Source organism: Bos grunniens, chromosome 13, assembly GCF_055505025.1.
Source record: "Bos grunniens cultivar Pamir isolate PY7600 chromosome 13, Bosgru_T2T1.0, whole genome shotgun sequence".
Lineage (NCBI taxonomy): Eukaryota > Metazoa > Chordata > Mammalia > Artiodactyla > Bovidae > Bos > Bos grunniens.
Genome location: NC_141177.1, coordinates 54,914,009 through 54,941,243, shown reverse-complemented (window position 1 = coordinate 54,941,243; position 27,235 = coordinate 54,914,009). Strand labels below are relative to the sequence as shown.

General features: G+C 43.4%; 2 protein-coding genes across 13 annotated transcripts in view; one reads left to right on the top strand and one right to left on the bottom strand.

Annotated features, from left to right (window-relative positions):
- The window catches only part of FRMD4A (FERM domain containing 4A), a 521,947-nt gene that overhangs the window by 252,978 nt on the left and 241,734 nt on the right, over nt 1-27,235 (bottom strand). For 2 of the 11 annotated variants that reach the window (XM_086334277.1, XM_086334279.1), the window contains exon 1: nt 3,801-4,008. The exons of 7 other annotated variants lie outside the window; for them this stretch is intronic. The gene's annotated coding sequence lies outside the window, so the exon portion shown is untranslated. Of the gene's footprint in view, nt 1-3,029; nt 3,171-3,800; nt 4,009-27,235 lie in introns of those variants that run through there. 2 more of the 11 variants (XM_086334278.1, XM_086334276.1) reach the window with 1 other exon arrangement.
- LOC147361020 (uncharacterized) lies at nt 2,846-11,273 on the top strand. Of its 2 annotated transcripts, none has more exons than XM_086334310.1 (3): nt 2,846-3,822; nt 4,141-4,229; nt 6,466-6,740. In XM_086334310.1, the coding sequence occupies exons 1-3, from the start codon at nt 2,939-2,941 to the stop codon at nt 6,489-6,491; spliced, it is 999 nt and encodes a 332-aa protein (XP_086190436.1). In that variant the 5' UTR covers nt 2,846-2,938; the 3' UTR covers nt 6,492-6,740. The 2 variants fall into 2 exon arrangements, with proteins under 2 accessions (XP_086190436.1, XP_086190435.1); XM_086334309.1 differs by lacking the exon at nt 6,466-6,740 and adding an exon at nt 10,085-11,273 and having other exon boundaries at nt 2,847-3,822.

The window sequence follows — 27,235 nt, the reverse complement described above, 5'->3', positions numbered from 1 at the left end:
ACTTGGCAACGATGTCTACAAATAACAAAGCAGCCCTATGCCATAAATAACAAGTCTTATTAATAAAATTAGTTCAAGTGCCAGAAAGAATACTAGCAACAGCAGTGGCAGATCACACTTGATCAGAATAAAAGTAGGTGGAGAAATTTAAAAATGTGCACAAGATCTAAATAGACATTTCTCCAAAGAAGACATACAGATGGCCAACAGGCACATGAAAAGATGTTCAACACTGCCAATTATTACAGAAATGCAGATCAAAACTACAATGAGGCATTACCTCATTCTGGTCAGAATTGCCATTGTTAAAGAGTCCACAGACAACAAATGCCGGAGAGGGTGTGGAGAAAAGGGAACCCTCTTCCTACCCTACACTGTTGTTGGGAATGTAAATCAGTACAGCCACCATAGAAAACAGTATAGAGGTTCCTTAAAAAACTAAAAACAGAGCTACCATATGATCCTGCAATCCCACTCCTGGGTAGGTATCTGGAGAAAAATGTGGCTCAAAAGGATACATGCACCCCAGTGTTCATAGCAGCACTGTTTACAATAGCCAAGACATGGAAGCTACATAAATGTCCACTGACAGATGAAAAGATAAAGAAGATGTGGTACACACACACACATATATAATGGAATAATACTCAGCTATTAAAAAGGATGAAATAATGCTATTTGTAGCAACATGGATGGACCCAGAGATTATCATACTAAGTGAAATAAGATAAACACAATATATGATATCACTTATATGCAGAATCTGAAAAAAGAAAACGGTACAAATGAATTCATTTACAAAAGAGAAACAGACTCGCAAACAGAAAACAAACATGGTTACCAAAGGGGAAAGGCAGGGAAGGAATAAATTAGGAATTTGGGGTTAACATATACATACTACTACATTTAAAATTGATAACCTATTAGGTTATCTACTATACAGCACCAGGAACTATATTCAATATCTTGTAATAACATATTACGGAAAAGAAGCTAAAAAAGAATGTGTGTGTGTGTGTGTGTGTGTGTGTGTATACACATATTTGAATTACTTTTCTGTATACCTGAAACTAATAAGATTGCAAATCACCTGTATTTCAATAAAACAATTTTAAGTGGATGGAGGGATTTTCTGATCCTCATTTCAACCAACATTGTTCCCTTTCGACACAAGAAGAGTTTAATGTTGTTATTCTAAAGGTTACTTCCACAACACATCCAGCATCACTTTTTTCCAAGTTATTTGGAGGCAACATTGTATTCACTAACAGGACAATAGTGTTGATTTCAAAGCAAGTCCAAATATTGCTTCCCATAAAGTAATTACAGCTATTTAACTCCATTGACAGAGGAGCCTGGTGGGCTAGTCCATTTGGTCGCAGAGTCGGACACAATTGGGCGACTAACAGGCACATACAACCTTTCCGGACCAAAGAGATTCAAATCTATTTGCAGCAAGACCCCCATTCCTGGTGTTCCTTAAAACACCCAGATTTCATTCACAGCAGAAAGGATCCCTCAGCCAACAGAAGAGGCTCATCCTCCGGCCCTCTGGTTGCAAGAGATGAACACTTGAAGAACCAAAGTCAGATGTCTACTGATTGAACTGTTTGTTTTTGGTCTTCCCACCTTGTCCAAGTCAGACTCCAAAAGGGGCCAAATGATATGAATGAACTTGAAGCAATTTAAAAACCAGAAACAATGAAATGTTTGTCTTCCCCAACTCCCCACTTTGTGGCACATTCAAGAGATGGCACATGGAGCTAAGTTCTACCTAGTATAAGGAACAGATTTCTGCATCCAACTCCTGAGACAGTGCCCCCAGGGTGAGCGGTGGCTTCCATGAATGAAGCCAGAAGCCTGCCCCTGGCTCTTTCTTGGACTTGTGCTCTCCAGAACATCACAGCCATGCTTTCAGAAAAAACCCACAGACTTGCAGATGTTGAGGTGTCAGGGGGATGTGAATAGCTGTTCAAAACTCACTCAGGTAAATAAAAATCAAGTCAGCCTGACCAGGGGCCTAAATACAGCTGAGTCTATGCCAACACTTAATATAAGCCATCCGCCCTGAACAGCTCACATTTAGAAACTGGTGCTTGGCTTAGGTGTTCTGAGAATCCCTTTCACAGATGCTGGGAGGATTCACACTGAGTGAAGCCACAACTGCGGTAGCAACCTCTATTGGGATGTTCCATTCATAGGGGAGAAAGAACCTCCTCCTTTCACGGTGGGGTCAGGGAGTCCTTTATTGGCATTGGATAGCCTTTTCGCAGCAAGCAGAGTTTCCGGGGGACGGGCATGGCCGCATCATTCAGAAGGAGTGTGTCTATTAGGAAGCCACCGCCAAACCTATTATTAGAATAGCCATCCCTTGGAAATTCTCTCGAATCTACTGAGCAGTTACTCTGCTAACGAGGTTAGCACCGAGTTCCTGATGACACACGGGCAGCTTGCACACAGCTTTCAAAGTACAGGGCCGGTTCACCTTTCCTAAATGCACTATGCACCCACGCTGGGGCAGCTGCTTGCAATACAGAAGCACGGCTTTTGGTCATTTTTAAATGACCCCGTCCTGAAGGGGCTTCCCTCCTCCCCGCCTCCCGCTGTCTCCCTGCATCGAACTTGCTGCAGCCATTTGGAATGTGACGAGCAGTCCATTTTAGCAGACCCGATCTGCAGCCTGCCGCCTGCCCCGAAAGAAGGACTATTCCTGTCACTTCCAGACAAATGAGTTTTTTAAAAATATCCCGCCCAGGTCTGCCCGCAGCAACGTCCTTTCCTTTCTCCCTGGGTTAATCCAGCCTGACTGAGGTCAAGGTGCCCAAGAAAGTGGGTGTGGGGGGAGGGAGCAGAGTCTGTCCGCACGTGGGGTGTGCACTGGAACAATGTCACATCTTCAGCATTCAGTGCTCTATGTCCTCAGTAAAGCACAAGTGTCATGCCCCTCTCACCGGCCAGACATGGACCCAGAACTGCTGCAGAATCTATCGCCTGCCCGCAATCGCGGACGGGAAACAAAGACACATTACCTTTTATTCGTGGCGCTTCCCGGGGAGCCGAGGAACTTCAGGTTTGCAGCGGCGGATCCACCGAAACGGGAGTCCCATGCGCCCCGGGTGCGCAGGCCCGGGGCCTACCCGGCGGCATCCGCGCCCGGCGCCTCCGCCTCCGCCGTGCGGCGCCCGCAGCCGCCCCGCCGGCCCCGGCGCGCCCCCGCCCCCGCCGCCGCCACCGCCCCGCCGCCCCAGCGGGTCCCCAGTCAGCCCATCGCCCGCTCGCGCCGCTCACGCCGAGCCTGGCCGCGCGCCAGGGCGCACCACCGCCGGCCCGCCCCTCGCCCGCGCGCCGAGCCCCGGGCCGCCGCGCCCAGCCCGCCGCATGCTGGGCGGCCCCGCGCGGCGGACCCGGGCACGGCGAGCGCGCTCGGGGCGGCGGGAGGCCGGGCGATAGGCTGGCTCCAGCGAGTCCCCGCGCGGCGGAGCGCGTCGCCGCCTTCCGCGCCCGCCGCAGGGCCCCGGAGCGCCGCCCGCACCTAGACAATGAACGCGCCCGGCCGGGCCCGGCCCCAGCCCAGCCCGGAGGTCCCCGGTACCGCCGAGCTGGCCGAGCCCCCGGTTCCCTCTCTGCTTCGCAAGCGATCGGGACAAAGTTAGGTCTTGAATCAGCCGCCGAACAGCAGAGGCTGTCCGAAGGAGAGCGGGGATTCCGGACCCGAGGACCCCGACTCTGTCCCCAGCAAATCTCACCGAAACCCACCGCGAGAGGCCCCCTCCCACCTGGGAGACCCAGGAAAAGGCTACCTTGGTTAAACTTGGCTGAAGGGTCGGCTCTTCTCCCTCGATCTAGTCCAGTTTTCTTGCATTAATCTCCCCTCAACTCTTTGGAAATGGAAGTTCCTGTGAGATAACCTAGTCGTGGGCTATTGTCAGAATTCGCAACAATTACTGCGGAGGGGAGACTCCCCTTCAGAGCCCGGGGGAGGAAGACGGCCTGACACGGTCTCTCTTCAAAAAAAGAGAAACAGACTGGGAGACTATCCCGACCGAGAACAATAACTCAATTCACATTGTATGTCTAAATGTTTATTACTTCAGGAGCTCAATTTGCCTTAGACACGTTTTCTTTTCTTTTTTTCTTCAGGAATTGTCAAAACACGGTTGATGAAATAAAGGGAGAAGCAGACAGGAGCACCCGCTTAGTGAAGGTGGAAAAGCCAGCTTGTCTCAGAGGTAAAATCTTTCTCTAGAACTCACTCTTCCCTTGAATTCCCAGGATCCATCCATCCACCTATCCATCCTTCAAGGGAGGGGCTGGTTCCCCTTTCACCCTGGTTTGATGGGGACTCTAGTGTACTGGCACCATTATTTCCAGGGCACTGGCAGGAGTGAAAACTTACAAACTTTATGTTATAATGAAGAGAAATCTCACACATCCTGTCTTCCAACTGATCTTACCAGACACAGCTTGTGTCTTCTCTAAAGATCTCTGGGAAACATATCTGACAGCTTGAGGTCTGTCAATCAACAGAAGGTAAACTGCCTGTGCAGATAGTGTTGGAGGGAAAGTTAACACCTATGATAAGGCCTACCCATCTTATCTCAAGCTGTGGTGATCACCATGCTCCTGGGTGGAGGACTTGATTGTCTGAATCTGAGTAATGGGAAGCTGAAAGGGATGTTTCTGTACTTCTGAAGTCCTTGGGGATTGTTCTTAAGCAAAGCCCAGTTCTCATGCTGCCACTGAAACCCATCTCCTTGTGTTCTGAAGCCCTTAGGGGGGATGTTATTCTTTAGAAGCAGGTTGTTTCTGGTGCTGATTTGTTTAGACTGTAACACCTAGCAGGTGGTGATTAAGGAGATGTTCAAAGGTAACATTTCTCTCCCAACTGTTAGTTTGCATTCTTAGAAGAGTCTTGGGGTTCCATCTACATCTACCTCCTGCCTTTCCACTGTGGCCATTGGAACTCTCAGTTTGTCCTGAACTCAAGTTGACCCACAGGCAAAACCTCTTTCCAGGTTCCCTATCTTACAAAACAGCATCCTTCCTCTCCCCTCAGGGAGAGAAGGACCTTTCCTCTCCTTCTTTTTGTTCGTTCTTCACTGTCAAGATATCACCAAGCCTGTCCTCATAAAGAGCTCTGGAAAGTTGCTGGAGACCAGCCCCTTGTCTCACTTGTTCCAGTGCCTGGTGCTGGGTGGTTAATCTTTGTGGCATGAGTAACCCATGCCCCTGGCCCTGGTCAGTGAGTATCACCTATCACCGTTGTGTCTCTAGCAGCATCCTGACTGGATCCCAGTCTTGTCTCTCAAACACATTCCCCACACCACCCAGAGTCATTCTGCTGAAACCCACATCTGATCACAGGACTTCTTTGCTTAAACCCATCCAGGTTTCCCTGGCTCTTAGGAATGAAGTCTTCACTTCTTCAGAGGCCTGACAAGTCCTGAGCACCAAGCCTTCCTTATCCATGCATCCTTGTCTGTTGCTACCAGACCGCTCTCCGCTTGAATTCCATAGCCCGATTCCAGGTCCCCTATGTTCCTGGTTCTTGCTCGCCCTGTTGTTCCCCCAGCAGCCAGGGACTGTAGAAGCGACTCAGATCATGCCATATCTCTGCTTACAACCATCCGGGCTTCTCACTGCTCCTGAAGCATCCACCCCATTGTCATCCCATGTTATTACTCTCCAAGTCCCTTGCTATGTTTTGCCACCCAGGCCACTTTTCTGCTCGTGAATGGCTCTTTCCTATTCTTGGCTTTTGCGTGTCTTGTTTCTCCTGCCCAGAATGCTCACCTCTGCCCCCTCACTCTTTGTATTGCTGGCTCCTTGCCATCCTTCAGGTTTTAGCTCAAGTGCTGCCTCCTAGATAGCCTTCCCTGATCAGCACTTGGGAATTGACCTCCCCATCTGCTCTTTGTATCATCAGCCTGTTTATTTCCTTCTTAACCAAGGTTGGTACTCACGGCTGCATATTAAAGGCACAGACTGATGTCAGACTTCCAGACTTGGCTCTTGCCTCTCATATCTGATAGCTGTGCAACCTTGGGAAAATGTCTTAACCTCTCTGCGCCTCCGTTTTCTCAGCTATGAAGTGGGACTCATAATACTACCAACCTCAATGAGTTGTTGTAAGGATTAAATGAATCAGTATATGTGAAAACCTTAGAACAGGACCAGGCAATATTAGTGTGTACATGTGAGGGCCTCTATGGGTTTTATTCTCACTCTGACCCCAAGGCCTGGGCTAGTTCCTGATGCAGGCTGTCTTTACCCCCTAAGTGTTTTGTGTTTGGACCCCAAACTGAGAATGGATAAAAATTTAGAAAAGGAAAAACTACATTTGAAGAACTTAAGTACTGAGAGAAATTGGCCATGGTTAAACTAGATTAATGAGATAAAAATTTTAAGGTAAATTATCTGGAGGTCAATGAAAATATGAAGGGAATCTATCCTCTCTTTCATCAGCGGTGATCCTTGGAGTTAATGGATGACAAGCTTTGCCAGTCTGAATTCTATAATGGTTTGTTTTCCGAAGAGAAGCCAATTCCAACACTGACAATTCAGGCAGTTTCTTGCAAAGACATAAAGAATCAAAGGACCTTGGCAAAGCGTTGGTCCGTCGGCCAGCCCTAACCTGTGGTTGTGATGAAAGAATAGAGAATGTTTCCATTTTAAGCTCGAATGTGATGCTTTTTGAAGCATTAAACTGAAAAAAGAAACATGGAAGGCCAGTTTCTGGACATATGCCTTTGTGTTTTGCTTTCAGTACCGGGGAAGATTCAGAAGGAAGGAGAAATACTTTCCTTTGGTTCTTCCTGAGGGCAAGCAGGATTTTGAGACCTGATAACGTGGGATTCTCATACAGAGCTGGGGAGCTTTGTGTTGAAAGGAGGTGAAGTCTCCAGTAGAGGAGAGGTGCTCGGAAGCTTGCAAATGGGGGATGGAGAAAAGGGTGGAGAAAGGCAATGGCACACCAGGAAGAAGAAAGGGCTGCCACCAGCAAATGGGAAGACCCTTACTGCATGTCTGCAGAGTGCCTCAAGAGGGCACTGCTCATCTGCCAGGGTAGCATGGGGACACTGGTAAAGGTAGCAAATTCTAGGAGGTGTGTCTTAGGCACAGCACAGGATCTTAGGCATGGAATCTTTGGCTTTAAAAATGGACCTCAACGGGACTTCCCTGGTGGTAAAGTGGTTAAGAATCTGCCTTCCAATGCAGGGGACTCAGGTTCGATCCCTGGTTGGGGAACTAAGATTGCACATACCACTGGGAAACTAAGCCGGCGTGCTGCAGCTACTAGAGCCCACATGCCACAACTAGAGAGCCCACACACCACAAGGAAGATCACACGTGCCGCAACTAAGACCTGACACACCAAATCAATAAGAGTAATATAAAATGGAGGCTTCCCTGGTAGCTCAGCTGGTAAAGAGCCCGCCTGCAATGCAAGAGACCCCCGTTCGATTCCTGGGTTGGGAGGATCCCCTGGAGAAGGGATAGGCTACACACCCCAGTCTTCTTGGGCTTCCCTGGTGGCTCAGATGGTAAAGAATCCACCTACAATGTGGGAGACCTAGGTTCAATCCCTGGGTTGGGAAGATACCCTGGAGGAGGGCGTGGCAACCCATTCTAGTATTCTTGCTGGAGAATCCCACGGACAGAGGAGCCTTGTGGGCTACAGTCCATGGGGTTGCAGAGTCAGAAACGACTGAGCGACTGAACAACAACAATATAAAATGGACCTCGTTCTCAGGTCCTTGGGCATTTCAGTGGCATCTCTGCTGGGCCAATGACAAGAGACCCTTTTTATGTCATGAGGTCGAATGTGAGTTGGGGGAGAGGAGACAATGAGTAAATTCCTGCCACCTTGGTGAGAAAGGACATAGATTTAATTGGGCTTAGAGGAGCAAACTAATATGACTTTTTTTTTTTTTTAATGCCCAAAGTTGCAGAGCAAAAATTATACACTCTTCACTAATAGAAAGTACCTGGTTCTTAACTCTGGGATCTGAAGTCATAGCTTTCCTAACAAGCTCAGGGCAATACATGGAGCAGTTAGAAGATGCCTCAGCTTGGATCTTAGCCAGAGTAGCACAGATGGTGGAGAACGATGGGCCCCATTCTTTCCTTTGTGTATCTGCTCAGCAGAGGACACACACCAGCGTGGGGTGGATCTGACTCAGGGCTGCATGATCCTTCTGTAGGAACCTGTAACATGGAACAGCCTTAGAATCATGCTCTGAAGGTGCAGTGTGACCTTGAACAAGTCTCTTAATTTTTTGGTATCCATTTCTTCACCTTTAAAACTGGCCTGATGAATGGATAAGAAAGCTGTGGTACATATACACAATGGAGTATTACTCAGCCATTAAAAAGAATACATTTGAATCAGTTCTAATGAGGTGGATGAAACTGGAGCCTATTATACAGAGTGAAGTAAGCCAGAAAGAAAAACACCAATACAGTATACTAACGCATATATATGGAATTTAGAAAGATGGTAACAATAACCCTGTATACGAGACAGCAAAAGAGACACTGATGTATAGAACAGTCTTTTGGACTCTGTGGGAGAGGGAGAGGGTGGGATGATTTGGGAGAATGGCATTGACATATGTATAAAATCATATATGAAACGAGTTGCCAGTCCAGGTTCGATGCACGATACTGGATGCTTGGGGCTGGTGCACTGGGACGACCCAGAGGGATGGTTGGGGAGGGAGGAGGGAGGAGGGTTCAGGATGGGGAACACATGTATACCTGTGACAGATTCATTTTGATATATGGCAAAACCAATACAACATTGTAAGTTAAATAAAATAAAATTTAGACTGTGAAAAAATAAATAAATAAATGGCTAAAATGAAAAAACAACAAAAACAAAACTGGCCTGATAGGGACTTCCCTGGTGGTCCGATGGCTAAGACCCCTCACTCTCAGTGCAGGAAGCCTGGTTTCCATCACTGGTCAGGGAACTAGACTCCACATGCCACAACAAAATCGAAGATCCTATGTGCCACAACTAAGACCCAGCACAGACTAATAAATATTTTTGAAAAACCGGCCTAATAATCATTTCTCTCTCTAGCCTTATTAAGACCATGGATTCAATAGGTATCAAATATTTCCAAAACCATACAACTGACCACAATTGATAGCTAACATTATTTTGAGTATATACATCCTGTGCCAGGTACCATGCTAAGAACTTTCCAAAACATTCGTTAATTTGATCATCACAAGAGTCCTATGAGGTGGAAATTATTTTTCTCTCTCTTCTACAGATGAGGAACCTGGGGTTTTAAAAGGTGAAATAACAAGCTGAAGGGACTGTGTTCCTCACAATTGAACCCAGAGTCATCCTTTTGTGACTCTGAGCTCTTTTCTTCCAAGCTTAACCATTACATACTAATACACATGACATATACAGGCAATCTCAGTGCAGAGCCATGCACTTACTTTGATATACACTTTTAATTGTGGATTGAGGGACTTCCCTGGCGGTCCATTGGTTAAGAATCTGCCTGCCAATGTAGGGGACATGGGTTCAATCACTGGTTGCTGCAGAGCAGCTAACTGGTTGGATCACTTAGTTGCCGCAGAGCAACTAAGCATGTGCTCCACGGCCACTGAAGCCCGCACCCTCTAGAACCCGTGCCCGGCAACAAGAGAAGCCACTGAAATGAGAAGACTGGACCCCGCAACTAGAGAGTAGCTCCTACTCGTCAGAACTAGAAAAAGGCCACACGTGGCAATGAAAAGCCCTATTCACCGCAATGAAGACCCAGCACAGACAGAAATGAATAAACTTAATTTTTAAAAGTTATGCATTGAGTCACACTTGGAAGGCATCTAGGAAGAGGTACTTGTACTGTTATATTAGTTCCTAACCTGTACCAAATAGACATTGTTTTACATTCCATTCATGTTTCTGGGGAACAAAAGTGGCATGTTTTCTTTCTACACTTTCACCAGATTTTGAGGATAAAGCAAGACCCCTTTGGGGGCAGGTTAAAGTCCTTGACTGGCTTTAAGTAAATCTGATTATATTTTTATACCCAATCCTTTTTTCTTCTTATCCCAGGTCAATTAAAGGCCAATTCTGAGCCACTTCAATCAAAAAGAAAGAATTATATCTCCTCTCCTGGCCTGACAGCAAGCACTTAAGTCCACAGTCCCTGGGGTAGATGAAGAAATCATCTAATAGCTGTGTTTTATGTCATTATTTTTTTTTAATAGCAATGCCATTTAAAAATAGCTATGTTTGATAATCTTGTTATGTTCTCATTACATGAAATTGTTGCTTATTATTTTTTCCTGTTTGGGAATCCTGATTTAGATTGCCTCAACTCAGGGCAGCAAAAACCCAGGGCAAGTCTTTGTGAAACACAGACAAGAATCAATCAAAACATCACAAGCTAATTAATGTCATTTGGAGCCCTGGGAGCAGCTGTATCACAGTGAGTAGCATATTATAAAATTGGTGTACATCAGAAGTACACTCAAGGACATAGATTAACTCTCTCACCAAACCCTTTCTGTTTATTTGCTCTGAAATATGTATTAACAATAGTTAAGTCTTGGCACTTAATGCCAGATTCTGCTTATGCATTTTACATACAACAACTCATTTAATCTTTTCAACAACCCTGGGGGGTCAGTGCTATTATTAACCCCATTTGGAGGGAAAGGAATAAGGCAGAGAGATGGTTTATAACCCACCTCAGATCCTACAGAGGACAAGTAAGCAACAACCAAATATCAAACTTAGGTGGTCTGAGTTCAGAGTTGAGATTATTGACCCTCACTCAACTCACTGTCCAATGGCCAAGTATTAAATTAGGAGGCATTACTTCCCTTATTCCGAACACAGTGTCTATCAGCAGGAACTTAGTATTTGTTACTTATTTGTGAGCCCATCACCGCATTATGAAAGGGCATTAAGAGAAATATTTGTGAAACTGAACGGAAAAAATTTTCAGCAAGTATTTCTCTTTCAGTTGAGACTTCTAATAGAGAAGGCTTTTGTGCAGGTGACGTCAATCATCAATCTCTCAAGCAAGCAAGAAGAATGTATTGGAACCATGAGCCAGTGTTGGGGGAAGGGGCCCAGGATTTAAGAGAACAGAGGCCCCTGTGCCCCAGGGGAGAAAGTAACTCAGTTTCTTGGAGTTGAGATGGGGCTGAAAACTGTCATTAAGTGATGACTTGTGATATGATGACTTTTTTTCTGCCATCAAATATAGATCAGATCTACCCTGAGTTATAATGGCTAAGAATTCGCTATAATTCACGTCATAAATAAAGTGGGCTCAGTGCAGCAGATTTCTAGGGTTCTGATTCAAATGGGAAGTTGGTTAGGCTGTTTGCTGAGATGGGAATTGGATATGCAAGATTAGAACTCAAAAAGATATATGGGTGGAAAAGGAAAAAAATTGGCAATGCCTGTACACAGAGGAAGGAAATCCTGAAGGAAATCAGTCCTGAATATTCATTGGAAGGACTGATGCTGAAGCTGAAGCTCCAATACTTTGGCCACCTGATGCAAAGAACTGACTCATTGGAAAAGACCCTGATGCTGGGAAAGATTAAAAGCAGGAGGAGAAGGGGATGACAGAGGACAAGATGGTTGGATGGCATCACCGACTCGATGGACATGAGGTTGAGCAAGCTCCGGGAGTTGATGATGGACAGGGAAGCCGGGCGTGCTGCAGTCCATGGCGTTGCAAAGAGTCAGACATGACTGAGTGACTGAACTGTACACATAGGGCATTTAAACCTATGGCACTTGATGAGATTGTCCAGAAAAGATACCATAGTGGGAAAGAGGGCTCAGGATCTAGCTCTCAGGTAGTGGTTCTCAGACTTAAGCCAGCATTGGGATCACCTGGAAGACCTGTCAAAGCCGATCCCCTGGGTCTCACCTTCTCCAGCGAACCACCACCGCCTCCCCCCCACTGCCGCCCCTGCCCCCTGCCGCCCCCGCCACCACCTCACAACAGAGTTTCTACTTCATAGATCTGGGTTGAGGATGCAAGAATCTGCATTTATTTGTTTTAACTTTTTATTTTGTATTGGGGTATAGCCTGTTAACAATGTTGTGATAGTTTGAGGTGAACAGAGAAGGGACTCAGCCATACATATACATGTAGCCTTTCTCTCCCAAACTCCCCTCCAATCCAGGCTGCCATACAACATTGAGCAGAGTTCCAAGTGGTATATGGTAGGTCCTTGTTGGTTCTCCATTTTAATTATAGCAGTGTTTACATGTCCGTACCAAACTCCTTAACTATCCCTTCTCCCCATCCTCTCCCCGGCAATCATAAGTTTGAATTATGATTTCTCATCAGTTCCCAGGATGTTGATGGGGCTGGTCAGCAAGCATCACTCTTCTGCCACTGCAGCCTTGGCTTTGCTCCAGGCACCCTGCCCCCCCACTGTTGTTCTGACCCCTCAAACTCCGTCTGTCCCAGGGCCTTTGCATGGCCTGCTGCCTGGAATGCAGCTCTCCAGATATCAGTGCAATCAAGTCCAAACCTTTTCCAGGTCCCTGCTCAAATGTCACCTTCTTAAAGAGAGACTTTCTGACCATCTCTCTCTCTTTTTTTTTTTTTTTTTTTCTAGTAATGAGACATGGAAGCAAGTTTTCTTTCTCTTAGTGGTCATTTAGTTTTTCAAATGCCAAACTCACTATGATCTATGACCATCTTTCTTAAGAAAGTAACTCCTCTCACTCACTCTCCTGCTTCTGCCCTTCACCCTCATCCCTTCTCTGTTTTTTTTTTTTTTTCTCTAGGTTGCCCTTCTCACCTTCTAACAGACTATATGACTTATTTACTTGTGTGTTTTGTTCATATCAGTCCTTCCCAGGAGAGGAGGGATTATGTCTTTTTTTTTGTTTTTTTGCTGACTCTCTTAAGCCTAGAACTGTCCCTGGCACATATCAAATGTTCAATAAATATTCATTAAAGGATGAATTTAATGAAGGAATAAAGATTCTTTTGTGTAGAATTGTAGTTTTAAGAATTTAATTCTGGGACTTCCCTGGCAGTCCAGTGGTTAAGACTTTGCTTTCCAATGCAGGGGGTGCAGGTTTGATCCCTGGTCAGGGAACTAAGATCCCACATGCCTCCTGGTCAAAAAACCAAAACGTGAAACAGAAACAGTGTTGTAACAAATTCAATGAAGACTTGAAAAATGGTCCATATCACAAAGAACCTTAAAAAAAAAAAAGAATTTAATTCTGATGGAAATTCTTTATAAATGGTTTCTTCCATATCAAAAATGAAATATGATCATGTTGTTCCATTCTGAGAGAAAAAAAGAATTTCCTCTCCTACCTGGGGGTAAAGTCAAAGATCTTTGATATGTTCACCAATAGGCACTGGTTGGGCTGGGACATGACAGGGAACACACTCTGAGGTAGTTTCCATCCTCCTGTTCCCTATCTGGTTAACACACTCTTGCTCTATATTAAACACCTGGATAACAACACTCTCTTGCTCTTTAATGGCCTATGCATATCTCTACCCACTTTAACCATTTCTGCATTTGTCTGCATGCCTCACTCAGGATTTCCTCCAAGGTAGGAATCATGGTGGTGCTTATTTTTGGGTTTTATTTTATTTGAAGTCCTCCAACTTTGTTCATCTGTATACAGTATATTTAATGTTGCTTTATCACTGTTTTTTGGCTAAGCATTATGATCATTATCCAGTAGATTTTTTAAGTGAATCCTTGAAGTCCTCCAACTTTGTTCATCTGTATACAGTATATTTAATGTTGCTTTATCACTGTTTTTTGGCTAAGTATTATGATCATTATCCAGTAGATTTTTTAAGTGAATCCGTTCAGCTAATAAAAAACAGAAGAAGCATCTGTGATGGTAGGAAACAGCATTTGATCAGTGTTTATATGCAATTCCCTGTAATTGTTTTAATAAAAGTGGCCTAAATTATAGTCAATCTGAAGCTATAAATGAGCTCTGTCGCTCATAAATGAGCCAGGGCGAGTTGTGCAGTGTGTATGCACTGTTGGCAGTGCGGAACTTCTGCACTGTGTTCTAAGGATTCCTAAAAGCGTTCATGGAGCCCTGATGAAACACTTAATAATGCTGCAGCTGTAAATTCTATCTTGAAATGGATATTTTTCCATCTCCCCTCTCAGTCTCTACTTAGTAAACTCTAAACCGTTTTGATGTTGACTTTCCAAAACACAAGGTTCTGCCTTGGTTTATATTCTTTTATATTCTTCTTGAATGGGGTCTTGGGAAGACCCTTAAGGGTGCTTTCTTGGATTCCACCCTCTTTCTCACTCTTTCAAAAGTACAAAATAAAGAAATAAACACTGTGGTCTGAATAGCTGCTCTCAGGCAGAGGTGAGGATGTGAAAGTCACTCAGTCGTGTCTGACTCTTTGTGACCCCATGGACTAAACAGTCCATGAAATGCTCCAGGCCAGAATAGTGGAGTGGATAGCCATTCCCTTCCCCAGGGGATCTTCCCAACCCAGGGATAGAACCTAGGTCTCCCACATTGCAGGCAGATTCTTTACCAGCTGAGCTACCAGGGAAGCCTGAGGTGAGGATACTTGAGGGAAGTTTTGGTCTTGAGTTCTCAGTAGAAGAGTGGATACAGCAGAGACAAAGGAAAGTACCTTTAGAATCTTCAGAGGATGCCTTCTGTGCTATTTGCAAAGAAAATTCTCTTGGAAATGGTTATAACCTAAACTGGGATCAGACAATAATAATAATAATGGCTATTATTTATTGAATGGCACCAGGAACATTATGTGAATCATCTTTAATTCCTGTAGCAACACTGCAAGTAGGTGTTGAGTCCAGCCAGCCCAGAACCAAGGCCACCTCTGAAGTGGCTGAGACCCTCTGTAACTGTTGCCAAAAGCCCCCTTGACCATTGCCAGCAGGCTTCTTGACCCCAAATTAGGCAAAAATGCCCACCCCAGTAGTCACTCTATGGCACCCTAACCAATCACCTACTGCCAACCTTCCAGCAGGAATTTTCTTTGTCTTGAGGTTATAAAACTTGGTTATTAACCCACGAAAAATGGTTGACTCTCCTTGGTCTGTCAGGAGGTTGGCCCACTGCACTCGCAGTGCCCACATTATTTCTACTGTTTGTTCTTAATAAACTCACTCCCTTATGAGAAGCTGCATGTCTGGAAATTCTTTTCCAATCTGTGCTTGGATTGCTTCAACAGTAGGTATTATCAATGTCAATTATATAGATCCAGAAAATGAGGCTCAGAAACATTAAGTAACTTGCTGAAAGTTCATACCCAGAAAAAGGCAGATTTGAATCCAGGCATCCTGGAATGCAAGGTCAAGTGGGCCTTAGGAAGCATCACTATGAACAAAGCTAATGGAGGTGATGAAATTCCAACTGAGCTCTTTCAAATCCTAAAAGATGATGCTGTGAAAGTGCTGCACTCAATATGCCAGCAAATTTGGAAAACTCAGCAGTGGCCATGGGACTGGAAAAGGTCAGTTTTCATTCCAATCCCAAAGAAAGGCAATGCCAGAGAATGCTCAAACTACCGCACAATTGCACTCATCTCACACACTAGCAAAGTAATGCTCAAAATTCTCCATGCCAGGCTTCAACAGTATGTGAGCCATGATTTTCCAGATGTTCAAGCTGGATTTAGAAAATGCAGAGGAAACAGAGATCAAATTGCCAACATCTACTGAATCATTGAAAAAGCAAGAGAGTTCCAGAAAAATATCTGCTTTATTGACTATGACAAAGCATTTGACTGTGTGGATCACAACAAACCATGGAAAATTCTTCAAGAGATGGGAATACCAGACCACCTGGCCTGCTTCCTGAGAAATCTGTACGAAGGTCAAGAAGCAACAGTTAGAACTGGATGTGGAACAACAGACTGGTTCCAAATCAGGAAAGGAGTACATCAAGGCTGTATATTGTCACCTGCTTATTTAACTTATATGCAGAGGACATCATGAGAAATGCTGGACTGGATGAAGCACAAGCTGGAATCAAGATTGCCAGGAGAAATATCAATAACCTCAGATAGGCAGATGACACCACCCTTATGGCAGAAAGTGAAGAAGAACTAAAGAGCCTCTTGATGAAGGTGAAAGAGGAGAGTGAAAAAGTTGGCTTAAAACTCAATATTCAGAAAACTAAGATCATGGCATTTGGTTCCATCACTTCATGGCAAAAAGGTGGAGAAACAATGGAAACAGTGAGAGACTTTATTTTTTTGGGCTCCAAAATCACTGCAGATGGTAACTGCAGCCATAAAATTAAAAGACGCTTGCTCCTTGGAAGAAAAGCTATGACCAACCCAGACAGCATATTCAAAAGCAGAGACATTACTCTGCCAACAAAGGTCCATCTAGTCAGTTATGGTTTTTCCAGTGGTCATGTATAGATGTGAGAGTTGGACAATAAAGAAAGCTGAGCACCAAAGAATGGATGCTTTTGAACTGTGGTGTTGGAGAAGACTCTTGAGAGTCCCTTGGACTGCAAGGAGATCCAACCAGTCTATCCTAAAGGAAATCAGTCTTGAATATTCATTGGAAGGACTGATGCTGAAGCTGAAGCTCCAATACTTTGGCCACCTGATGTGAAGAACTAACTCATTGGAAAAGACCCTGACGCTGGGCAAGATTAAAGGTGGGAGGAGAAGGGGACGACAAAGGATGAGATGGTTGGATGGCATCGCCAACTTGATGGACATGAGTTTGAGTAAGCTCCAGGAGTTGGTAATGGACAGGGAGGCCTGGCATGCTGCAGTCCATGGGGTTGAAAAGAGTTGGACACGACATCAGTGACATCAGTTCAGTGAACTGAACTGATGGCAAATAACATAATTTTTTTTCAACAAAATATATGAAGGTTCTTATTGAGCCCAACAGCCACTGGAACCAGTAAATAATCATATACACATGGGCACCGCCTGTGACAAACAGCTGTATCACACCATTTTGCCCTGTGCCTGCACCAGTAGCCACTGCATCATTTATCAAGAATGCTCTACTTTTAAGCCTCTGGGAGTTTCATGGCAAAAATATAGTAGTTTTAAAATTCGTCTTTTTAAGAAAACTTTAAGAAAAGGAAAAGTGTCTCGGAAATTTGACTTTTAAAAAGAATAGCTTCCTGAGCATATCTTTTCCCTCAGCCAGAGGAAACTGCTGGCTGAAATTTTCAAACTCAGAGATGAATTGTTAGTTTTCTTCATGGAATGCAAATAAAAACAACCAACCAACCCCCACCCCCCACCAAAACTACAGCCTTTAAAGGGAACCCTAGTACCTTACTCTTGCCTGGAAAATCCCATGGACGGAGGAGCCTGGTAGGCTGCAGTCCATGGGGTCGCTAAGAGTTGGACACGACTGAGCGACTTCACTTTCACTTTTCACTTTCATGCATTGGAGGAGGAAATGGCAACCCACTCCAGTGTTCTTGCCTAGAGAATCCCAGGGACTGCGGGGCCCGGTGGGCTGCCGTCTATGGGGTCCCACAGAGTCGGACATGACTGAAGCGACTTAGCAGCAGTAGCAGCAGCAGTACATTGTTGGTGGGAATGTAAATTGGTGCAGCCATCCTGTCCCTTCACTCATGAAGCTGCCATTCTAGTGGAGGAGCCAGGCAATAAACAAATAAGTGAGTAAGTACATAGTTTATGAGATGGGATTTTCTGTGGCCAGGAGGGAGGTATATCATGTGCAAGTTGGATTGTAGAGAGAGAGGGCAGAGCCTCCGAAAGGCGAGTGTAATGAGTGGGTAAAGAAGTCTGGAAGGTGAGATGAGGCTTGACCATATGTATACCCAACACCTCTCTACCTCCCTGGGGCACATTTGCATCCTGCAAAAGAGAAGATGGCTATGGGCAAGATGAAGAGCTATCAAGTGACTCAGCTGTGGCCCCTGCTGTGCCCAAGAAGGGGAAAGCACCAGGGGACACCTCCTGTTGTAAAGGTGTCCTGGTTTCCATTTTGTTAAGGCTAATCGACAGGGTATACTTTACTTTCAGTGAAATATTTTACAAAGTTTCTCATACAAATTCTCTCCTGAATTCTATAATTGTAACATGAGGTCTGAAAACATTCAAAAAGGAGTGTGTCTTGGTGTCCGTATAGTCAAAGCTATGGTTTTTCCAGTAGTCATATATGGATGTGAGAGTTGGATCATAAAGAAGTCTGAATGCTGAAGAATTGATGCTTTCAAATTATGGTGCTGGAGAAGACTCTTCAGAGTCCCCTGGACTGCAAGGAGATCAAACCAGTCAATCCTAAAGGAAATCAACCCTGAGTATTCATGGGAAGGATGAGTGCTGAAGTTCCAATACTTTGACCACCTGATACGAAAAGCTGACTTATTTGAAAAGACCCTGATGCTGGGAAAGATTGAAGGCAAAGGAGAAGGGAGAGCCGAGCATGAGATGGTTAGATAGCATCACTGACCCAGTGGACATCATTTCAGTTCAGTTCAATCGCTCAGTCATGTCTGACTCTTCGTGACCCCATGGACTGCAGCATGCCAGGCTTCCCTGTCCATTTTACCAACTCCCAGAGCTTATTCAAACTCAACGACATGAATCTGAACAAACTCTGGGAGATAGTGGGGGACAGAGGAGCCTGGTGTGCTGTAATCCATGGGGCTGTAAAGAGTCAGACACGATTTAGCAACTGAACACATCTGGGGGAGGGATAAATTAGGAATTTGGGATTAACATATACACACTACTATATTTAAAATAGAAAACCCACAAGGACCTACTGTGTAACACAGGGAACTCTGTTCAATGTACTATAATAACTTGAATGGGAAAAAAAGTTGAAAAAGGATATATGTATATGTGTAACTGAATCACTTCGTTGTACACCTGAAACTAGCAACATTGTTAATCAACTATGCCCCAATATAAAATAAAAATTTGAAATAAAATACAAATTAAAACAAATAGGAGTATACCCTTACCATGGGCAAGTTCATAACTCATAAAATAACCATGTGCAAAGAATGTCAATTAATGAAATCATATAGTAAATATTAAGTAACTGTATTCAATATGCCTGTGATGAGTACTGACAGTAAAACCATTATCAACAGTATGCTAAATTAATAGTATTGACTAATATCAATAATCAATGGCATTCAATATTACTCAAAATAATAACAGTTGTAGTCTAATAAGAGTTTTATTGGTCCCTGGTTGTGGCACAGAAACTTGTTCATGTACAGATATGTACATTATAACTATTTTTAGTAATCTCTTGGTTGAAATTGTGAAGAATTCTTACCAGATTTTCAAAATGACCAAAACTTAAAAGAGAGCTAAAAAGCAGAATTCATAAAGGTCTGAGAAGCTTTATGAAAATGATGGACTTAACAACAGGAAATATGGTTTTAACCAAACCAACTACATATACATAGGATGAAAAAAAGCAGTACTAAAAAAAAAATCCTGAATTTTGTTGATGACACACTTAATTAGGAACCTGGAGCGTTACAGGGTTGGCTCAAAATCTAGTGCAATATTAGTACACAAAGTAAACCAGAGTGTTAACAGAGGGGTTTATAGGACCTATATATTCAGAACATATGCGAATTACTGAGTTTAATTTCATGGGCTACATTTTAAGATGAATGCTTGCAATTTTAACTATGTCAAGATGAACATAATTAGGGATGCAAAGCTTTCAGAGCCAACTTCAGTGATTGAAGGGAACAGGGATGTTTAGTCCTTGAAAGAATAGCTCTGGTGAGGGAAGGCAGGAGCCAGCTACCTGGAGAATTGATTTCAGGGAGATCTGGTGTGTTAAGTGCTGGTACAGGAAACTAGATCCCTATGGGGACAGAGGGGCTTTAAGAGTGCAGACTTTACTGTGACTTTGTAACTCAGAGCTGCTAACCGATGGGGCGGCCTCCTTGTGACACCGTGGGTGGGTGTCCCTGCAGGGGCTAGGCACCACCTGTGATCCTGCAGGTGAGAAGCCCTCCCTGGGTGGGCAAATGGACTCCCGACCCTGAGTTCCCTCTGAGTCTCGGAGTCAGGGAGCAAGTACCACCAACGAAGAGTTCCATTTGGGTGGCTGGCTCAGGCGCTATGGGTTCCCAACACTAGTAATTTGTATTCAGAGAACAAACGTAACGTTGTCTGACTTTAAGCAGTGCTGAAGGCATGGACTTTGAGAAGTAAACACTATCTGGAATGGCGCTGACTGCAGGTCAATTAGAAATGCAGATCCCTCCAAGATAGGAGTCTGCTGTTCATTTATTGAGTTCCTCATCCTCAAAGGCTGCCTGACCTAGCTTGGCCTGGAATCCTCTAGAAGGTTTCATCTTATCCATCCCCTACCCCCACCCCCACCCCCACTGCAGACTGTTTCAGAGACTCAGTTCTATCAACTCAACCACACACTCAAGAAGTGGTTCCTCACTTCTTGAGGCTGCTTTCATCCAGCTCATGGACCTCATTGCTCCTTTGGCTGCTCTTGGGGTTTAGCTCTGTCCACCCCCTCTGGCTTTGGGAGCTTGTACTCCAGTACTCCTGCCTGGAAAATCCCATGCACAGAGGAGCCTGGTAGGCTGCAGTCCATGGGGTCGCTAAGAGTCGGACACGACTGAGCGACTTCACTTTCACTTTTCACTTTCATGCATCAGAGAAGGAAATGGCAACCCACTCCAGGGTTCTTGCCTGGAGAATCACAGGGACGGGTGGGCTGCCGTCTCTGGGGTTGCACAGAGTCAGACACGACTGAAGCGACTTAGCAGCAGCAGCGGCAGCCCAAGTCAAGTTCTCATTGCCCTGGAGGAAAGGGCCAACAGGCGTACAATTGGCATTCAATAGCCCTGTAATAATTCCATTTATTGACTATCTATGTGCCAGACATGTAACAGTCTATGTTTCATTTAATTCCTGTAATGACATTTCAAAGCAGGTGTTATGCCCACTTTACAGAAGAAGAAACTGAGGTTTAGTGGCTAACTTGCATAGGTTACTCAATGAGAAACAAAACTGGAATTGAAACCTCTCCATCTGCTTCCCACATCTATATTTTTCTCTAGTTTTGAGTCAGCACTTTAATAAAATGATGCCAGGTTTTCAGTAAATATTTGTTGATTAGTGCTTTTTTTTGTTTGTTCACTTGCTTTTAGGGGATGAAGAAAAACATTCTCTTCATTTTCATTAAAAAAAAAAAAGCAGGCCATGATCTTAGGACTCTCCTGAAACAGTGGTTGAGTGGATTTAAAATGAAAGCTCTATGTTTGACAAATTTGCTGTGAGATTTTATACTTGGATAATTCTAAATGGGAAAAGAATCATCTCTGTGGGCCTACTGAAGTTTCAGCTCTCAAAACTTAATTGAAATTATAAATGAAATTTTAAAAAATTCAGTATAGCAGGAATGAGTCATACTATCTGATAAAGACTCTCATCACCAAGTAGTGCCTTGAATTTAATGAATAACAAGTCAGGCGATGGCCCAGATGACAAATGTGTGTGGCACCAATTGTGGCAGCTAGGGCCTGATTCAAAATTTGTAAGTATGGGATGGATTGTCGGGAAATTCTTTGACTTTACCCAATTCCTCTCTTTTTTTGTATCTTAATACTCTGAACAAAACATTTTTTTTAGTAATAAGCACACGTTGTACTTTTATTCCCCCTAGGGAAAGAAAAAAAATCCAAACCCGGAAACTGTAAATATCAAACTTCACGAGGCAGCAACTCTGAGCAGAACAGAAACACACCATTACAGGCTTCCTTGGTTCCCAAGTTGGCAGGAGTGACAGAGATGTACCCCTCATACCACAGGCAGATGGGACAGGAGATCCAAGCGAGCTCCAGCACCATCCTCACTGGATGTGTGGCTCTGGCTAAAACTGTTTAACCAGCTTCGGACCCTCAGTTTTATCATCAATAAAAAGGGAGATAAATTAAGCAAAACGTACAAGACAGCATAGTAAACTATAAAGCACTTTATGGAAAGTGGTTGCTACTACTTTAGTCCACAGTATTCCAGTGAGGAGAAATCAACTCATCTGCTATTAGAATTTTACAAAATAGAAACAAAGTCATGGATGTAGGAAACAAACTTACGGTTACCAGGAGGGAAGTGTAGTGAAGTCACTCAGTCGTGTCCCACTCTTTGCAACCCCATGGACAGTAGCCAACCAAGCTCCTCCGTCCACGGGATTTTCCAGGCAAGAATACTGGAGTGGGTTGCCATTTCCTTCTCCAGGGGATCTTCCCGACCCAGGGATCGAACCCGGGTCTCCCGCACTGTAGGCAGACGCTTTACCGTCTGAGCCATCAGGGAAGTCCACCAGGAGGGAAAGGGAAGGATAAATTGAGAGATTGGGGTTGATATACTTACACTACTACATATAAAATAGGTAACTAATTAGGACCTACTGTATAACACAGGGACTCTACTTAATACTCTGTTATGACCTACATGGGAAAAAAATCTAAAAAAGAGTAGATATATGTATGTTTATAACTGATTCACTTTGCTGTATACTCAAAACTAACACAAGATTGTAAATCAACCATACTCCAATAAAACTCTAAAAAATAAAAAAAAGGAGATCCTTGTTCTAAAATTGCCCACAGCAGGTTCTCTCCCTGATTACTGATTTGTTTTTCTCCTTTGTACTCATCATTTCCTAACATAATATGTTTGATGATTTGTCCATTGTCTGTTTCTCCATATTAGATGATTTCCTGAAGGCATTGTTTTTAGCCACTTTGTTCTGTGTTGTATCTCAGAGCCTTGAATGATACTGACACACACTAAGCTCAGTAAATTCTTGTTGAATTAATACATGTCAAATGATATTTCTAGTTTCAATGACCCCATCCTAGCCCCAACTGGGGTACCAACATTGTTTTGGAAGGAGGCTTTGAGAGTCATTTATTCATCCATTTATTCATTCACTTTACTGATGTTTATAGAATGTCTACTATTGGCAAAGCTCTGGACCAGGTGATAAAGGAACCATGCTAAGTGTGAGTTTTGGATCTCAATCAAGACTATTGTGAAACAAATAAGATCATCTGTACTCTTTTTCTAGATGTATGTTACTATATGACACCTATTTTTCTCTTTCTGACTTATTTCACTCTGTATGCCACTCTCTAAGTCCATCCATGTCTTTGCAAAGGACCCAATTTTATTTGGAAGTCCAAAAGGGGATGTATGTATACGCATGGCTGATTCATTTGTTCATGATACTGTAAAGCAATTATATGCCAAGAAAAATTAATTAAAAAAAGAATATTGTAAAACAAAGCAAAATAGCCTTTGTAAAAACAAAACACACACACAAAGGATTTCAAATACATATTTAAATGATAGTGAAAGTCACTCAGTTGTGTCTGACTCTTTGCGACCCTAATGGACTACACAGTCCATGGAATTCTCCAGGCCAGAATACTGGAGTGGGTAGCCTTTCCCTTCTCCAGGGGATCTTCCCAACCTAGGGATCGAACCGAGGTCTCCTGCATTGCAGGCAGATTCTTTACCAGCTGAGCCACAAGGGAAGCCCAAGAATACTGGAGTGGGTAGCCTATACATTCTCCAGCAGATCTTCCTGCCCCAGGAATCAAACCAGGGTCTCCTGCATTGCAGGTGGATAATTTAGCAAATGGGCTATCAGGGAAGTCCAAATGTCCCCTAATTCCCAGGTTCCATTCTACTTAGTATCTTTATAGCTCATTTATAGATATCTTGCTTTGGGCAGCTTTGTCTTAGATTTAGAAGGTTTCTCTTAATTTCGAAAGTGCTATTTGATTGGGTGCTAAAGAGGAAATACTGTATTCTCTGGTTTCTTCCATACTTGCTTAGGAAATGGTTGCAATTACAATAGATATGTGTGTGGGGGGTGCACAAAAATTTAGGTAGAATTTAGTTTGTGATATTAGATATTGATTACACATTTGTTTCTATGTACACATAGAAAAACATGACATTCTTTGAAAACCTCTGCCTCTCTCACTAAGTTTTTTTGTAAAATTTTACTGTTTGATAATTTAGTTGTTGATTTTTTAAAAAATTTATTTATTTATTTTAATTAGAGGACAATCACTTCACAACACTGTGGTGGCCCCGGCCACACATAGTCACGAATCAGCCACAGGTGCTGAAAGTTAATATCTACTTTACAGTGAAAAGGAAATAAAAACTTCCAAGCAAAGCAAAACTTGAACTTCAGCTTATTGCCAGCTTTCACTGAAAAGGCTATTGAAGTTTGACTTATAGAAGCAGGAGAAAATTTGGAGTGTTTTTCTTTTTTTCATTATGCTTCATTTACAAAGTTATGCTGGTTTCACATGTACAGCAGAGTGATTCAGTTGCATGCATTTATCTATTGTTTTTCAGATTCTTTTTTCATTATAGGTTGTTACAAGTTATTGAATATGGTTCCTTGTGCTATACAGTAGGGCCATGTTGTTTTATCTATGTTATATATATTAGTATGTGTCTTAATCCCATACTCTGAATTTATCTCTTCCCCCACTTTCCCCTTTGGTAACCATAAGTTTGTTTTCTACGTCTGTGAGTCTGTTTCTCATCTGTAAAGAACTTCATTTCTACCATTTTTTTTTAAGATTCCACATATAAGCAATATCACATGATAATTTGTTTTTCTCTGTCTGACTTGCTTCAGTTAGTATGATAATCTCTAGGTCCACCCATGTTAAATAAGTGAGTTTAAAAGATAACATTAGTGAATAAGGTTGATGTGCAGAAAAAACCCCAAAAAAGTCCCTTAGCAAAAAAGATTAAAAAGGAAATCCCTGTTCTAACGTGGTGACCTTTAAATAAGCCAGTGGCCGGTGACTTTGTTTACACTGCAGTTGGAGCTCATTTTACTTAGGAAACTGCTCATTCGTCATTGTACTAATGAGTTAATAAGCAACTCGATTCCTGTTTTTTCCAGTTGTGTGCTGCCCCACTTTACTTCTGGGCAGCAATAGCATAAACAGTTTGAAAGGAAGGGTTCAAGAAGGAAAGAAAACTTAGAGCTAGAGACTTTCAGAAATATGCTTGCAGAATATATATCTCAAAGAATAATGCATTATTGCTAGACTTAGAGTGTAGAATATATATCACAATGATGTATATTTATATACAATAAAAAGTGCCAATGAATGAAAAAGTAGCAATTAAGTGGAAGAGTATCTCTTTAGAAATCTTAATTTTTTAAAAGTCTGGATTGAAATTCTGCCCCCAAATGTACACCTGACCATCAAAGAGGCCACTGAAAACTCTCCCTCCACAGTCCCAAACCTCTCCCATCAGTCAGGACGGGAGATGGGGGTTTAAATTGGTCAAGTTTACAGCAATGGGAGAAAGCCTTCAAGGGAAAAGCAATTTCAGAGTCACAGCAAATCTATTAGATGAAGAAAAATAAAGTCAGGCATTTTAGCATTCCTCTAACATCTAGGCACTATTTTGGTGGAAGCAAAACTATGTAGCTACTGATGTAGTTTCCATCCAAACATTTGGGTCTTGTTAGGACAATGGCACCCCACTCCAGTACTCTTGCCTGGAGAATCCCAGGGACGGGGGAGCCTGGTGGGCTGCCGTCTATGGGGTCACACAGAGTCAGACACGACTGAAGTGACTTAGCAGCAGCAGCAGCAGCAGGACAATACTACATGCTGTCCTTAAGGTCATGACAATATTCTTTAACTGAACTCCTGCATCACGTCCCTCAAACCCCACCTGCCCTCACCTACTCCTACTCAGTTATTTAGACCCAATTATTTAGTATATTGAGCTCATTTTTCCAGAATGAGGTTCTGGAAAATTCTTCAAGGTGATTATAGGTATTCTTTCTAGGGTGTTAGAACCTATACTACAACATACACTTTAGTTGCACTCAGATTCAGACACATTATCAGAACTTGAGTTTTAATATTGTGGATGTATATTGGAAAACCACTGTACCTAAGAGTATTTCCCCAACAGTCCTAGGAAGTCAGAAATCAAACACTGGTTCTCCCCTGGGAGTGCTTTGTTTTAGGCAAGTACTCTTCATTATTATTCCAAAAATTTTTTACACACATTATGTTTAAAAGGGCCTGGGAGCCAGTTTCTATATTTAATGCATTGTTTTCTTTTTCTTTGAAAAATCCTTCTGTTGCTCTTAGAATGGGAGGAGTTCTGTACAGATGCTTCAATAGCAGAACAGTAACAAACAGATGCAAATTCTTACTGTGGTCAGGCATTGTGCCAAGCACTCTATTTATCTTAAGTCACTTAACACTTTATCCCCATTGTACAGATAAGGAAGAGTCACAGAGCTAGTGAGAGTCGAGATGAAATTCAGACTCAGACAGCATGGTTCCAGTGTCCTCACATTATTCCATATTGTTTCTCTAGCAAGCTTTGCCTCCTTATGTTAAGAATTCAGAAATTTTGTCTGGCAGCTGCTACGGACTGAATTTGTCCCCCACCAAATTCATATGCTGGAGTTTTAACCCTCAGTATGATGGGGTCCTTGGGAGGTTGATTAGGGCTGGATGAGGTCATGAGATTGAGATTAGTGTCTTTGTAAGAAGAGGAAGAAGGATATCTCTGGTGATCCAGTGGCTCAGACCCTGTGCTCCTGATGCAGGGAGCCCGGGTTTGATCCCTGGTTAGGGAACTAGATCCCGCTTGCCACAACTAAGAGTTCACCTGCTGCAATTAAAGATCCTGTGTGCTGCAACTAAGACTTGGCACTGCTGCTGCTGCTAAGTCGCTTCAGTCGTGTCCGACTCTGTGTGACCCCATAGACAGCAGCCCACCAGGCTCCCCCGTCCCTGGGATTCTCCAGGAAAGAACACTGGAGTGGGTTGCCATTTCCTTCTCCATTGCATGAAAGTGGAAAGTGAAAGTGAAGTCGCTCAGTTGTGTCTGACTCTTCGAGACCCCATGGACTGCAGCCTACCAGGCTCCTCCATCCATGGGATTTTCTAGGCAAGAGTACTGGAGTGGGGTGCCATCGCCTTCTCCGAAGACTTGGCACAATCAGGTAAATAAATAAAATATTTAAAAAAAAAAAAAAGAAGAAGAAGAGGGAGAGACACCAGAGCTCCCTCCCTGTGATGTGAGGACACAGTGAAAGGGTGGCCACCTGCAAACAGGGAAGAGAGCCCTCGCCAGACACCACTCTGCCGGCACCTTGACCTTGGACTTCCTGGCCTCCAGAACTATGACAAATAAATTTCTGTTGTTTAATCCATCTC

Coding starts and splice junctions, on each gene's coding strand:
- LOC147361020 (XM_086334309.1), top strand. CDS start 2,939: ATGCCCCTCTCACCGGCCAGACATGGACCCAGAACTGCTGCAGAATCT. Junction 3,823..4,140: donor TGGTTAAACTTGGCTGAAGG/GTCGGCTCTTCT, acceptor TTTTTTCTTCAG/GAATTGTCAAAACACGGTTG. Junction 4,230..10,084: donor AAAGCCAGCTTGTCTCAGAG/GTAAAATCTTTC, acceptor TTCTTATCCCAG/GTCAATTAAAGGCCAATTCT.